The sequence below is a fragment of the Phascolarctos cinereus genome, unplaced genomic scaffold (assembly GCF_003287225.1).
Source record: "Phascolarctos cinereus isolate Bilbo 61053 unplaced genomic scaffold, phaCin_HiC Scaffold_9;HRSCAF=440, whole genome shotgun sequence".
NCBI classification, from domain to species: Eukaryota; Metazoa; Chordata; class Mammalia; order Diprotodontia; family Phascolarctidae; genus Phascolarctos; species Phascolarctos cinereus.
Genome location: NW_027556402.1, coordinates 214,184,081 through 214,199,693, shown reverse-complemented (window position 1 = coordinate 214,199,693; position 15,613 = coordinate 214,184,081). Strand labels below are relative to the sequence as shown.

The 15,613-nt window shown below is 45.0% G+C and overlaps 1 protein-coding gene and 1 long non-coding RNA gene across 12 annotated transcripts in view; one reads left to right on the top strand and one right to left on the bottom strand.

Moving 5' to 3' along the window:
• The window catches only part of IRAG1 (inositol 1,4,5-triphosphate receptor associated 1), a 126,512-nt gene that overhangs the window by 79,905 nt on the left and 30,994 nt on the right, over positions 1–15,613 (top strand). For 10 of the 11 annotated variants that reach the window (XM_021001923.2, XM_078148813.1, XM_021001928.2 and 7 more), the window contains 3 exons: positions 1,206–1,284; positions 6,851–6,974; positions 11,779–11,809. In XM_021001923.2, coding sequence (XP_020857582.1) covers positions 1,206–1,284; positions 6,851–6,974; positions 11,779–11,809 — 234 coding nt within the window. The remainder of the gene's footprint in view (positions 1–1,205; positions 1,285–6,850; positions 6,975–11,778; positions 11,810–15,613) is intronic. The other variant, XM_021001917.2, reaches the window with a different exon arrangement.
• On the bottom strand, positions 3,136–14,044 carry LOC144455420 (uncharacterized). The gene is made up of 3 exons (XR_013484163.1): positions 13,917–14,044; positions 10,017–10,115; positions 3,136–4,032 (listed from the first exon to the last, which is right to left on the bottom strand). It is a non-coding gene; the product is annotated as an uncharacterized LOC144455420 (long non-coding RNA).

Below are 15,613 nucleotides of genomic sequence, written 5' to 3'. Positions count from 1 at the left end.
GAGTCTGGCACTGAGTAGTGCTTGATAAATGTTTGCTGATGGCCTGGCAGACAGCGATGTTACAGGCCAGAATTCCAGGTGTTCCATGGGGAAGGTGTGCTATTCACATATGAGTGGATCCTCTGGGAGCAGCCAGCCCTGCATACTTCAGGCTGCCTGGCTTCCTGGCTTCAACATACAGCATGTGACATGTAAACAGGAACCAGATGACTAAATACCTTGTCAGTCCTAAGTGCTGTCATGGTCAGGGATGAAATAACCCTGCCTCCCTGCGAGTTCCAAGAATCCTTCCTTCCTGGTAATCTATCAACAAACTGTCTAAAACTCTCCCCAGAACAGTCACTGGAGTTCATATAACATTCCCTCCCTGACACTTGAGCTCCCTGGTTTCTAGGGTCAGAATCACAGGACTCAAGCCAGAAAGGCTTTTGGAGGTACTTAAGTCATTTCCAGCCCATGCCTCCTACCTCTTAGATGTGCAGAATGCCTTCCAAAGAAAAACCTTTCACCAGTCAAATCTGAGGACATGGCCCCTTAGGAGGGTACCAGCTGCTTCTCTTTACTCTTAGGGTAGAAGAATTAGAGGTATCCAGGAGTAGGAGGGAGGGTGGGCACTAACCTCCCATAGCTCCTTTCTTCATCTTCCATAATCACTCGCACCCTCACCCTCAGGCTTCAATATGACTGATATTCAAAGAGAGAGGGAGACCAGGTTTGGACGGGAACTGGCTGCACTAGAGTTTTCCCCTTCATCCCCAAATATGTGAGAGGAAAACCGAGGAATCCTGGCCTTCAAATGGCTCCCTGCTGGTTTGTCCGCAGTTAAATTACTGTGCCATCTCATACCACTTGGCTCCTGGGCATTCAGTCCTGTTTGTTGACCTTCTTTACTTACACAGATGACTAGTCCAGGCACGGGGCTGGGGAGCATGGAATTTCTTGACCCTGGACTTCAGAAATTGCCACAAAAGAGAGTGAGGCTGACTTTGCACAGCTCTGCCTCACTTAAATCCAATTCACATGAAATTCAAGACTTCACCCTCTTGATGTCATTGGTCCCCTTCAAGAACGAAGGACAGACAACAACAAGAGTCTATTCAAACAATGGACTTAGGATGGCAGAGATACAATAAAGTGAGGTGGGTAGACAATACCCAACTAAGCCAAACTCTCTAAAAATAATACCTTCTCCTTCTCCTGCCCAGGAACACATCCTGATGAGGAGTCAGAACTTGGTGGGCCTGAAACTTCCAGATCTCAGTGAAGCTGTGGAACAAGAGAGAGGTAGGTAGGTTGGAGGCAGTAGCTCCCCAGGTGGCACCTGTTTCCTGCCAACAGGCCCTGGACCCCTCCTCATCATGCCATTATCATATTGTCCCGCCATCTCAACATGGCGCCCACCCATGCGTGGTTACCAAGCTTCATTCTCTTTGTCTCCTTGACACCTGGTGGGTGCTTGCTCACTCAGGCTCATTTCCTTTCCTCACATCCGTTAGATTGTAAGCTCCTTGAGGGCAGGGGCTATCTTTTTGCCTCTTTTTGTATCTCTAGCACTTATCACAGCACCTGGCATATAGTAGGTGCTTAATAAATGTGTATCAACGGACTGACATCCAAATCAGTTATCAACTTCTATCAGTTCTTTTTTTGTTGTTTGTTTGTGTAACAAAATGGCTCTGTTCTCTGTTTTCTCATTATCAAAGCCTCCAGGTCTTCCTTGCCTTGTACCTGGATTATGGTAGTAGCCTCCTAACTGGTCATATAATCTCTCTAGCCCCCAGAGTGAGCTTCCTAAAAATCCCATTTTAATCACGTCTCTCCTCTACTCAGACATCGTCAATGGTTTCCTGTTGCCCCACTAATCAAATCTAGATTCCTTTGTATAAATTTTAAGCCTTCTCCAATCTGGCTCTGCTTTACCCAGCATCCCCCTCTGCACACTATACTCCCTCCTGATTCAGTTTCTTTGCTCATGCTATCATGCTCCCTAGAATGGCTTCACCCCTTCTTTACATATATCCATAGCCTTCTCATCCTTCAAAGCCTGACTCAATTCCCGTCTCCTCTGGGAAGCCTTCTTGGACAACTCCAAGTAAGTCCAAGCTGGTAATTGTTAGCAGTACCACATGACCTAATCCTTCATTTTCTCAGCATATCTTACTACAAGATAAAATAATAACAACAACAACTAGCATCTATATTGTGCTTTTAGCTTTTGCAACGTGCATTAGAAATGTTAACCCATTTTATCCTCACAACAGCCCTGAAAGGGAGGTTCTATCATTATCCCCATTTTGCAGACAAGGAAACTGAAACAGACAAAGGTTAGGTAACTTGTCCAGGGTGACACAACTAGGAAGTATCTGAGGTGAGATTTGAACTCAGGTCTTCTGACTTCCAAGTCTTGCCACCTAGCTAACTTAAGCAAAGTAAATCTAATCCCTCTTCCACATGACAGCTTTTCAAATACTAGAAAACAGTTGTCATATTCTTACCCTAAGTATTCTCTCCTCCAAATTAAGCACCCCCAGTTTCTTCAGATGATCCTCATATGGCAGGATGTGGAGACCCCTCACCATCCTGGTTGCCTCCTCTCCAACATATTGATGCCCTTGGCCAAACAGAATGCCCAGGTGTGAACAGAATGCTCCAAGCATGGCCTGAGCAGGGCAGAGGGCAGTGGGACTATTGCCTCCCTTCGTCTGATCTGAAGGCCTCCCTAAGGCAACCTAAAATTACTTTTAGTCACCATGTTCCAACTCTGCTGGGTTTCAATTATTAACTTAATGGGCTTAGGTAAGTCACCTAACCTTTCTTGGCCTCAGTTTCTCCATTTGTAAAATGAAGATTATAGATTTAGAGAAGGGACCTAAGAAGCCATCAAGTTCAACCCCCCCCCATTTTACAGATGAAGAAACTAAGACTCAGAGAGGTTAAATTACTGCCCAAAGTCACACAGGTGATGGATTAGAATAGCATTCTATTCTAATAGATAGGGTTAGAATCTAGGTGCCCTGGGAAAATCCCCTGACTTCCTCACCAACCTCACAGGGTTGTAGTGAAGATCAAATGAATTAATAGATATAAATGAGGAAAGATTGTGGTCTTCCCCACAATCCAGTTCCTTCTCTCAGGACTGTCTAGGTTACTGCCTGCCTTCAGGCCCTCTCAGATATCAGATGGCAATGAAGGTCTGACCTTGGAAAACTCTCAGAGCAGGGCAGCCCGGAAAGCTGCCTCCCTGGATAGTAACGCTGGCCCTTCACCCCACATTTCAGCAGAGTCTCGAAGGCTGTCTTGACAGAGGTCTGAGAAGCACCAGAAACAAAGGCTAAGAATGAACCACTGTGGGCAGCCCTGTCTTAACACAAATCCAAATTTTCTTTGAAATGTTTATTTTGGTCCAGCTGTGAGAATTTTTCCAGACAAAGAGCCTTGGATGGGCTGCGGAGGGGGACAGACGGTATATAGCTCAGTCAGTCATCGTGCACTTATGCTCTCTGAGCACCAGGAGAATGACAAGACCCAAGAACCCTTCGGCAACATTTATAATCGAGTCTTGAGAAGACAAGATTAGTGGACATGAAACAATCAGAGAAAAATTCAAGACAGCTTAGAGTTTGAGCATCTCAACCTTGGAAGGTTTCCTCAGGGTCATGTGGCCTAGGAGTCATCCAGGATAGCTCCAGGCCTTGTCAGTCAGTCAACGAGTCAATGTGTTGAACATGTCCCAGCCACGGCGCTAAGCGCTGGGGATACAAAGAAAGGCAAATATCCCAGTCCCTGCCCTCAAGGAGCTTATATTCTAATGGGGGAGACAACATAAAAAAAGTATGCACATACTTGATGTCCGGCCGGCAATCTCTGAGGGAAGTGCTTAGCAGTGGGGGAGCAGAACCAGGAAAGGTCTCTTGCAGAAGGTGGGATTTGTGCTGAGTCTCAAAGGGAAAGAAGCCAGGAAAGGCAACAGGCCGAGGCAAGGAGGGGGAGCATTGTTGGAAATGAATTCAGTTCTGTTCCTGGTGCTTTCCTCTGCAAAGAAAGGGAAGTCTGACAAAGGAGCTCATTTTGCCCAGAGAAATAGTTTGCGTAGGCCCATATTGGGTTTGAGGTACCAGCAGCACGTCCAGGTGGGGATTGGAAGGGACCTTGGGGTCGGCCAGACCAATCCTTTCATTTTACAGATGAGGATGTTGAGGCATAGGAAGTTTAAGTGACTTCCCCAAGGTAACACAGGTAGTTAGTGGCAGACCTGGGGATCAAATCCAGGTCCTCTGACTCCAGATCCAGGGCTGTGTCACCTTTTCCATCAGGGAGTTAGAAATGAGGCACTGGACCTCAGGAGACAGGGTTAAACAGGAGATCTCATCTGTGCAATCATTCTCATACAGACTGATAAGGTTGAGAGGTTGGTGAAGATATAGAGAGGTGAGAAGAAGGCCAAGGACAGAGGAGGACAGAAGCAGGAAGAGCAGCCAGTGAAGACTACCGAGGAGATAACAGGAAAGCCAGAGGAACCAAGAAGAGGATCCCTGGGGGGCTGGGGATAGGGGACAGAGCGCTGGCCTTGGAGCAGGGAAGACTTGGATCTTAACCCTTTCTGAGACGCTTGCCGTGTGACCTTGGACCAAAGCACTTGCCCTCTTTGGGCCTCAATTTCCCTGTCTGTAAAATGAGGTGGTTGGACTATATGACCTCTTTGTTGTTGTTGTTGAGTCCCCATTTGGGGTTTTCTTGGCTAAGATACTGGAGTGGTTTGCCATGTCCTTCTCCAGCTCATTTTACAGATGAGGAAACTGAGGCACACAGAGTGAAGTGACTTGCCCAGGGTCACATAGGTAGTAAATGTCTGAGGCTGGATTTGAACTCAGGAAGATGAGTCTTTCTGACTCCAAGTCAAGAGCTCTATCTGCTGTGCCACCTAGCTGCCCTATATGACCTCTAAGGTCCCTTAAAACTCTACATCTATGCTCTAGGGTTGTTTGCATCCTCAGCACCTCGCACAGTACCTGGCACAGAGTGAGCACCTTGTCAATTCTTATGGACTGAGTGCCTATCATATTATGACTATTAAGAACTGGGGGAAGCTTAAAAAGAAAGAGAAGTGAGGAAGGGTAACATGATTGAGTGAGTAGGTGATTGCTTATGACCTTTAAGAAAGGAGCTTAAGTAGAGGAGTAGAAAGCCAGAATGAAAAGGCTTAAGGGATGAAGGAGTGTTGAGCCAGATCAGATGAATGAATGAATGAATGAATAAATGGAAAAATGAATGATGAATGAATGAATGAAAAAGCACTTAGGTGCAAAGTACTGGGGGTACAAAAGCTCTCAAAGAGCTCACACTCAAATGGAGGAGATAAGCAAATAAAAGGTTTCAAGTGTGAGTCAATAGATGGGTTCTTTGGTCCTCAGGGGACAGTGGCAAAGGAGCTAGCAATATAACTTCTTGGATATCTTTTCCACTGATAAAAATCATATCATTTTCTGATAGGACCATCTGACAGTGTGAAAGACATCAGTAGTGAGCACTCACCTGGAAGTGAGTGGCCAGGCTGTATCTGCACTGGGGCTGCTTTCCAGAATGATGGCTGTGAGGGCTGGGCTGGAAGCAGGAGAGGGGGAGGGGAGGTACCAGGAGTATTGTCATTCCCAGGGTCTTGGGCTTACCTGCCAATTCATGGCAGTTAGTTAGTAGTTGGTGGTGGTGAAGAAGGTCATACTATATGAAGATGATTCTGTGATGTTTGGTGGCAAATAGAAAGAAAGACGGACAGAGAGGGAGAGGGAGAGACAGAGACAGAGACAGACAGACAGACAGAGAGAGATACAGAGAGAGATAGAGACAGAGAAAGACAAAGAGAAAGAGACAGAGAGAGAGAATGAGAGAAAGAGGAGAGAGAAGGAGAGAGAGGCAGAGAGAGAGAGAGAGAGAGAGAGAGAGAGAGAGAGAGAGAGAGAGAGAGAGGTGAAGAGGGAAAAAGGATTGTAGCAACAGGGGATGAAAACAGAGCACGAAAGATTATCCTTGGAAAGTAAGAGAGACAAGAGATGATGGATAAAGATACAGAGTGACTTTGAGGTAGAGAGGAGGGTCAGTCCACAAACATTTGCTGAGTGCCTACTCTATGTGCCCAGCACTGTGCTAGGTACTGAGGATAAAAAGACAAAAACAAGGTGGTTCCTGCCCCCAAGGAGCTCAGACTGTATTGGAGACAGCACATACAGAGCAGATATAAGGTAATTGGGGAAGGAGGGAAGGTACTGTCAACTGGAGGCATCTGTAGAGACATTCTGGAGGTGGTGAAGCTTTAAAGGAAACTACGGGTTCCCAGGGGAGGGGGTGGCTTCACTCTTCTCACTGTAAAATATCAGACAAGGTCATCTAATGAACGTGCTGATGGAAGACATTTGGGTCTTTCCTCAGGGTCTGTATTTCTTCTGACTGTCCTTCTTATCTCCCCATGGAAACTCCCAGGTTTTGTCCCTGTTCCCCACTGTTCCCTGGTGACAGATAGATAAGTTCATTTTCTGTAATGGGCTAAGTGTTTTGTACCCAACCAGGAAGCCCAGCTAGACAACCCTTGCCTCCTGAGAGCCCTGCCAAAGAAAGGGGATTTTATATTTTTTTGATGTAACTATAAATCCATGCCATGAAATAGTTGGCCTGTTGGTCAGTCACCAACAGGTCTTGCCTGTCACCATGGGCTAAGGTCTGTCCTGGGCACCACGCAAGGGAAGAAGGCTATAATCTCCTTCTGTTTATCAAAGAGAATGCTTCAGGTGAAGACAGTTTACCAGTGTGCTTCTAGTCTAATAGATCTTAAATGGGATCCCCAAATGTCATTTTTCAGGGCACCCCTCTGACCTTTCCCCAGGCATTGAAGAGGAAGAGTCCAAGAGTGTCTGTGACGTCATGCCCAACATCTCTGATGTGCTGCTTCATAAACTACGAGTTCATAAGGCCCTCCCTGGCAGGTAAAATTCAATGTGGTCTCCAGAAAGCTTGGTGTCAATCCAGTCAGCTCAAAAAGACCTATGGGGTACCACAACATGCCCAGCTCTGTGTTACACTCTTTGTGGGGTACAGAGATAAGTTAGACGCGGTTGCTTCCCTCAAGAAATTGGGGGCGGGGGAGGGGGAGAGAACCACTGAAAACTATGTGAATGAGACCTGGACGGTAATGCGAGTTCTGAGGAGAGAGAAATCACTGTGGGCTAGAATAGTCAGAATAGACTTCCTGGAGGAGGCAACATTTCCTGGTAGGCAGGCCCACTGAGTAGAATTTCCAATTACAGACCAGAAGGTGATTTGGTTAGCATAACATCCGGCCAAAGGAAGCTGGCCTCGCTTCCAAGTTCAGCGCAGTTCCCATTCAGCCTCGCTCTAGAATGAATATCAGGAGAATCTTCTTTTTCTTTCTATATTGAATAGAGACAGTGTGCATGGTAGTGCATAGGAAGTTGGCTTTAAGAGTCAGAAAGACACAGATTCAAGTCCTGACTCTGACACACACTGGCTGTGTGACTGTGGGCTGAGTCACCTAGCTGCTCAATGCCCAAGGCCACTCTCTAAGACCATAAATTGTTTTTTTAAAAAAGTGTTCAACTCTTGGAAGAGAATTCCCTAAATGGATGAAATTACAGCCCACAACCTGGGCAAAACCAAAGAGAATTCAAATTAGGTTGCAACAATTCTCCCCACTAGTCATTAAATGCAAGATTTCCCCTCCTGGTCCATGAATTCAGAAGGCCTTGTTTTGTGTGTTTCTGTCCCTTGTGTCACAGAAGCCAGGATCGTGTATTTATAACTGGAAGGGATCCTCAGAGGCCATCTACAGAAGTTCCCTCCTTTTACAAATGAAGAAACTGAGATCCACAGAGGTTAAATGTCTTGGACAAGGTCACACAGATAGTGGCTGATTCATGATTTGAGCTCAGGTCTATAACTCCATATAAAATATTCCTCCTACTATGCCCTGCTCCCTCTCAGTCCTTTTCAGGAAGATCCTACCCCCTCTAAAAGGCACTTGGTGGCCCTATCAGAGACAGCATATTAAGCTAGAAGGGGCCACAAGAAATTCACATCTTCTTAACTAAGTCACCACATGAAAAAGCTCAAGTGATCTGAAAGTTATTATAGAGCCATAGGGTACTGTGGCCTTGGACTGAAAAGGCCACGACTGTAGTTTGGGAGTGGAACCTCTAGAAAGACAGTGTGCTCTAATGGAAAGAGCACTGTATTTAGACTCAGATGACCTGGTTTCAAATCCTAGCTTTGCCATTAACTACCGGTGAGACCTTCAGCAAGCAGCATGATCCCTTTGGGTCTCAGTTTCCTCATTTGTAAAATGAGGAAGTTGTACCAGATAATCTCTAATGTTCCTTTTGGTTCTAAATATACAGGTTCTAAGACCTAAGATCAGAAAAAAAAAATCTTGAATCTCAATATAATTCTAGGATTGTAACCTTTGAGTGGGTCTTGGTTTTCTCCTCTATGAGATAAATGCGCTGGTCATAGACTTAGAGATTAGATAGGACCTTAGAGGTCCTAGTCTAGACCAATCTCCTTGACTCGCAAGGAGGAAAGCTGGAGCCTAAAGCAGCACAGATCTCTCAAATAAGGCCAGTTTCTTTTGGCCTGATTTTGTACTAACCAGATATTTATTTGGTACACAATTTGTTCTCCAACCCAGTGGTCCTCCCTGCCAGGAAACAACACCTGCCCCTCCATGGAACCTCCTCTGGTGATTCTGGTCCAGAGCGATTTCTCTCTTCTTTGAACTCTTACTGTCCTCATGGACACACTTGTATGTTCAGGATCACACAAGGAGTAAGTAGCTGAACCAAGATTCAAACTTGGATTTAGAGTCTTCTGACTCCAAATATAGTGTTCCTTTCTTTGCTTTCCCCAAGGTCCTCTTCAGCTCTTCTAATTCCTGATGATTCTGACGACCAAATTCTGAAGCTCAGAGAATGGGCTCAGTTTTAAAAATCAAGGGCAGTTATTGGGTTGTTTACAGGCAGCCACAAGAGACCCATTGCTGACAAATCATCCTTCTTTTCTCTGCCTCATTGCCTCGTGGCATGGTCAATCTCAAGTCAGCCCTGGTTTGAATTCAGTTCAGTTCAATTCAATTCAGCAAGCATTATTAAGCATCTACTATGTGCCAGGCACTATGCTAAGTGCTTTGCAAATATTAGCTCATTTGATCCTCATAACAACCCTGAGAGGTAGGTTTTATTGCTATCCCAATTTCAGTTGAGGAAACTGAGGCAAACATAGGTTAAGAGACTTGCCCAGAGTCACACAGCTAGTAAGTGTCTGAAGCTGGATTTGAATTCGGTTCTTCTTGACTCCAAGCCCAAAGCTCTAGCTTATTCTGCCTGGTGGACTCTTCCAACCTTCTCAAGGTTTCTTGTCAATATGGCTGATTGTTAAATGGATCTGAAGGTGGGGGAGGAATTAGCTTAATGTTTCCTCTTTGAAACCAAAGGATTGGGGGCAGCTAGTGGTACAGTGGATAGAGCACTGGATTTAGGAGGACCTGAATTCAAATCCAGCCTCAGACACTAACTAACTGTGTGACCCTGGACAAGTCACTTAACTCTGACTATCTCAAAAGAAAAAAAAAAGAAAGAAATCAAAGGATAGTAGGCTTGGAGCCAGAAAGACTTCAGAGACCATTCATCCAACTCCCTGATTTTAGGGATGAGCAAACTGAGGCCTAGAGGGGATAAATGATTACCCCAAGCTCAGCAGAGTCAGATTCATACTCAGGACTCTTCTCCCTTGTACCAGGCTCCATTTCTGGAGCCGCACTATTTCTTAGCCTTATACTTTGGGTCTGGCTTACCCATGATGTGACCAGACTAGTAGACTCCAGATGAAGAAACTCCCTCTGCCACTGCTGATTGGCAAACCACTTGTAACTTAGGGTCTTTGAGAATTCCTTGGAAGCAGGAAGGGGTTAATTGACTGGCTCACAGCCAGGCAGCTAACATGTTCAAGAGCCTTACCTGAATCCAGGTAGATGTTCCTAAGTCTGACGCTCCATCATCTGTCCATTTATTAGGTAGTGCCCCTCTGGAGTTTGGGCTATTAATTTTTTTAAAAATCTAAATGAAATAAGCAGATGTCAATAGTGGCAGCAGTAAAGGGTAGAAATACAAAGATCCAGATTGGTATGGGATATTTGACAGCCCGAGGGCCACTCCCATGGAAGAAAGCCGACTGAAGAACAAGTCATCTCAGTCTTGGCCAGGGGTGAATCAGCCACCCTGCCCTGCTCTGGCTGCTCACAGAAAGCAGCATCAGGGCAGATTCCCTAATACCTAAACAGGAAGGATCCTGGAGGCCTTCAGTTGGGGTGACCAGCACCCCGCATCACCAGAGAAGGGCTGACCTTGCACCTCTGTCTAGGGTGGCAGAGGAAGCAGGGCTTCCTGAGCATATGATCCTTGATCTTGCTCTGTTACTGGGTGGGGCAAAGCTGTTAGGTCCCCTTGTTCTCCCTCGCTTCCCACCCTCAGTTAAGCCTGCACCACCCCAAGCCAGGAAAGAAAGGGGCCCCAGCTTTATTTACAGAGCCCAGGGATTTTTAACAATGAGCCACTTTCTCACTGCCTCGAGACCAGGAGATAAGACTTGCCTGCTGACTTGGTGGGGGACAAAAGAGCTCCTCCTTGTCCTTGGCCAGTGTTAGACCTTCTGTGCTGATTCAGCCTCCTCCGTTCAGAAGGATGCTGCTGTGTTCCTCCTTGTTCTCTCCCTTTCAGTCTCTCTCAGCCAGAGAGCCGGGGAGACAGGCTAGAGCAGCTTTGGAGGGCTCAGACATGCTCTCATGTGTGTGCCCACCCAGCCCATTGACCCAGGACCAATCAGTCAACAAGCATTTATTAAGTGCCTACTGTGTGTACTGCACTATGCTAGGTACTAGAGACACTAACACAAAAATGTAAAAAAGTCCTTGCCCTTGAGGAATTTCTATTCTATCAGGAGAAAGAGAGGAGGAAAACGTGTGTGTGTGTGTGTGTGTGTGTGTGTGTATGTGTGTGTATAGATACAGAGATATACGAAACAGGTACAAAGTCATTTGGGAGAGAGGCATTGGGGTGGTGGGGAATCAGGAAAGGCTTCATATAGAAGCTTGAAACTTCTTAAATTTGGTATTCCTGACTCTGAGATCTGCCCTCTATTGACTGTGCAGTGTTGCCTCTGGAGCTTTGGCTATTAATTGATTTTTAAAAAATAATTATAGCTAATATTTTTATAGAGCACTTACTATGTGCCAGGCACTGTGTTAAGTGCTTTACAAATATTATCTCATTTGATCCTCGTGACAGCCCTGGGAGATAGGTGCTGTAATTGTCCCCATTTTACAGATGAGGGAACTGAGGCAGGAACAGGTTAAGTGAATTGTCCAAAGTCACATAGCTAGTAAGTTTCTGAGGCCAAATATGGACTCAGGTCTTCCTGCCTCCAGGCCCAGCAATCTAAATCTGGATGGAAAAATCAGATGTAAATAATGGCAGCAGGGAAGGGTAGATATTCTAAGAGGCAGAAGGGAGGAGGGAGAACACTCCAGGCATGCAGGACAACCAGTGCAAGCAAAGGCTTGGAGGTGGAAGAGGGAATACACATCAGCTCTCCATTCTCACCAGCCTGGCATGCTGTAGTCCTCCTCTGAGCAGACCCAGATGGGCTCCCAGGATTAGATATGCAGCCTTTCAGTTACTTTGGAGGTGAAATGATAAGCATCTTTTTCCCCCTTTCTCCTAGTGCTCCTCCACTTACTGAAAAGGAAGTTGAGGTAAGTACCTCACAGTTCTCATGAAAGTCCATCCATATCCAGACTGAACTGACCTGTTCTGCTTCCATGATGCTTTCACACAAGCCCAAGTGTTGGGAAGGGGATATGACATGACCACTTGGGGTCTGTGCACCACAACTCTTGGCAGCCTTCACTAACTTCTGAGAATCTTGTGTCTATTTAGATAGATAGATAGATAGATAGATAGATAGATAGATAGATAGATAGACAGACAGACACATAGGTAGATAGATAGATAACACTAATTGAGGCAAAGGCCATTGGAATCAAGAGCCACTTGAAATTTTCTTCCTTCAAAAATTCCTGAGAAATGAAATTTGGAGCAGAAAGGGAGGCCTTCTTTTTCTATGAGGAAGCTGCAGAGCATGGGATGGTTTAAATGGAATAAAATCAATTCACAAAGAATTAACAAGTGAAGTTTACCTCTGCCTTGCTTTTAAAACTTGAGACTTGGGCTTTAGCTTCCTTGTGTCTGAGGAAAAAGTACTAGGCTGCTGCTGCAGCCCCAGCTCATGTTGCTGACCCCTCCCACAAAGATTTGGTGGAATGTTAAGGGACCTAAAATCAATCAATCGACCAACATTTATTGAGCACCTACTATGTGCCAGGCACTGTAGCCTTGCAAAATACCAATCCAGGGAGGGCAGTCAGTAAACATTTATTGAGAGCCTGCTATGTGCCAGGCATTGTGCCAAGCACTGGGGATACAAAGAAAGGCATGACAGTCCCTGCCCTCAAGGAGCTCACAGTCTAATGGAGGAGACAGCCTGCAACAAGGTAGACACACAAGAATAAACTGAACAGAGGAAACTGGGATGAAGAGAAAAGAGCAGCCTGAGCAGAGATAGTTCTTTCTTGGTGCATCAGAGAGGGGTAGGGAGCAGGAAACCATTCCTCTCCTTTAAGAGACCTTTGTTTTTCTGACCTTCTTTCGTCAGCCTCTCAAAAGCAAAGCACATTCAACTTGGAGAAGAAAGACCCAGCTGATGGCAACATTACTATTTCAAAGCAGAAAATAGAAATCACTTACTGGGCTGAGGAGTTGAGGAAATTAGTGCAAAGAAAGAATGTTATCTCAGCTCCCAAAATGGAGATGAGAGGAGGGGAAATGTGAGAAAATATGTTCATGTATATGTTTGTATTACGTATTTCATGCCAGTGGTAATGCATTTCAAAATATAGTTAATTCTTAATTTACACTAATTTATTGAGGGTGGAGACAGAGATATGAGCAACATGAAAACATTAAAATGCAAAAATCACTTTTACTTCATTTGAAAAGACATCCCAATATGTCTAATATGAATGTATATGTACAGCCTGTATCAGATTACATGCCATCTTAGGGCAGAGAGAAAATTTGGAAGTCAAAATCATATGGAAGTGAATGTTGAAAACTAAAAGTAAATAATTAATATTAAAAAAAAGAAAAGGCATCCCAGGGCTTTGCAGCATATTTACTCATTTAATTGTGTTTCTCTTTGGCAAATATTAAAAAAGAGTTTACCTGCTTTCCCTGGGTGTACAGAAACAGACAGCATGAGGAATTTATAGGACTAAAGATCTAGAACTGGAAATGAACGTCCAGGGCATCTAATCCTCCAATTTTACAGATGAGGAAACTTGCTCAAGGCCTTACCAGTACTAAGTAGCCGAGGGAGGGTTTGAACCCATGTCTTTTAACTCCAAATCAGGCACTCTTTCCATTGGACTGGTTCCCTCTGGAGGCCAGAGAGAAAGCAGCCTGGGGTCCAAAAAGATCCCAAACTGCCATTAGAATAGAGAGTCCACAGGCAAATGGTGGAGAGGGGTTCATCATAGAGAAAGCGGTGCTCAGGCTCCCCAGGGAGAGAATAGTGTGGCCGAGGACTGGGAAGTGTATTCAAGAACAAGCCATCTGGCACTTGTGAAGGTGTGCCCCTGAGCTGTTTGTTTAATAGCCAAAAATCGTCAGCAAAAACCTCAGCGAGGTGAGGTCGTTCAGCCAATTGGGCTGGACTCCTACCCTACCCCAGCCAGCAGCCAGCCGTACATGGCCAACAGAACAGCCTCCTCTCTGTGCATGGAAATGTCCAGTTTTACTGACGTGGTTGTTGGTTTACTCGGATCTGCTACTGATTGACCCAGGGCAGAGCCAATAAGAGGCTGAGAAGATGAAGACCATCACCTTCATTCATTCATTCATTACTAACACATATTTAGCTCCAGCTAGATGGCCCTAAGGGAGATACAAAGATGATCATCATCATTAATAATTAATTATAATAACTGTTAATGTAGTACTTTAAAATTTGCAAAGCTCTTTACGTACATTATCTTTTTTTTTTAATCTTTACAACAGATGAAGAAACTGAGGTTTAAACTACTTGACTGTGGTCCCATGGCTAGTAAGAATCATAGGTAAAATTTGAAGCAGATCTTCCTGGTTCCAACACCAAAACTCTAACCACTATATTATACTGCCTCTCAAGACATAGTCCCTTGCCCCTGAAAGCTCCCAGGCTGGCAGAGAGCTAGGGCACATACAGAGATGAATACAATACAGCCTAGAATGTAAGTATATGAGTAGAGTCCGCGGTATTATGCAGTCAGTGCAGAGAGATCCTACTTCCGCTGAAGAGTTTCCATCTGCCCACGTCTCTTCCCCAGTAGTTTCCTACGTGGGCTTGGACCAGGAAGCCCCTTCTCTGTGATTTCCACCTTTTTAAAGGTCAATCCTGCACTCAGATTTTTGCAACTAATGTTTATACAAAATCCTAATTGAACCTTAGGGGTCTTTAAAAGAAAAGTCTTCTGGCAGCCATTTAAAGTTGCTGTTTGGGCAGAAACTGGGAAATGTGATATGAATGCTGGCTGAAGTCCGTTTTAAATCAACAAGACCTATCCTTCGCACCAGTTTTCCTTAAATATAGTTTCTCCATGTGAAACCCTTTGGCCATAAATCCCCCCCAGCTAATCTAAATTGCTTACATTGGCTCAGCTAAGTACCCCTGGCTTATTCAAACCAAAGTTGCTATCATGGATTTTCTTCAATTCTGTGGAGAGCAAAGCATTTTTTTTTTGGCCAACTTTAGTGAACTGCACTGACTCTCTTTCCCTTCTCTTAAGTCTCCTATGGCCGTGTATTGTTGGTTTTGTGGCTTTCCGATGCTTTTTCATAGGTTCTTAACATCTCAGAGTTGGAAGAAGAGAATTTAGCAATCTTTGGATCACAGACTTAGAGCCAAAAGGGACATAGAAAGCTATGTGGTACAATACCCTCATTGTACAGTAGTGGAAACGGAAGATCACAGAGAGCCAGTGGCCTGGCCAAGGTCACAGAGCCAGTAGCTGGCGAGTCCAAGGGCAAGAGTAGAGACCAGGTCTAATCTGACATTCTTCCCAGAATCTCCTGAAAGGTCCTCAGCCCCACTCATCTCCATTGTCCTGATGTGATGTTTGAAATTCCATTCTCACTATTGGAGGGTAATGCATTAAAGTTGTCTGGGAGGAAGAACAGTTGTGGGTTTTTTTAGTCATTCTCATCCATTAACACTGGCTATGATCTGGTTTACCTCCTTAGCTTTAGAGAACCCCTGTTGGGGGCGTTTTGACAGGCACTTGCGTAGTTTGGTAAGCTGTGTTAATACAAATTCTTGTGGTGGAAAGAACACTGATTTGGAATTAGAGGACCAGTATCCAGATATCAGCTGTGCCACAAACTACCCAAAGTCACTTCTGTTCTCCGGGCCTCAATTTCCTCATCTGTAAAATGGGAGGGTTGGATTAGTTGGTCCCTGACTC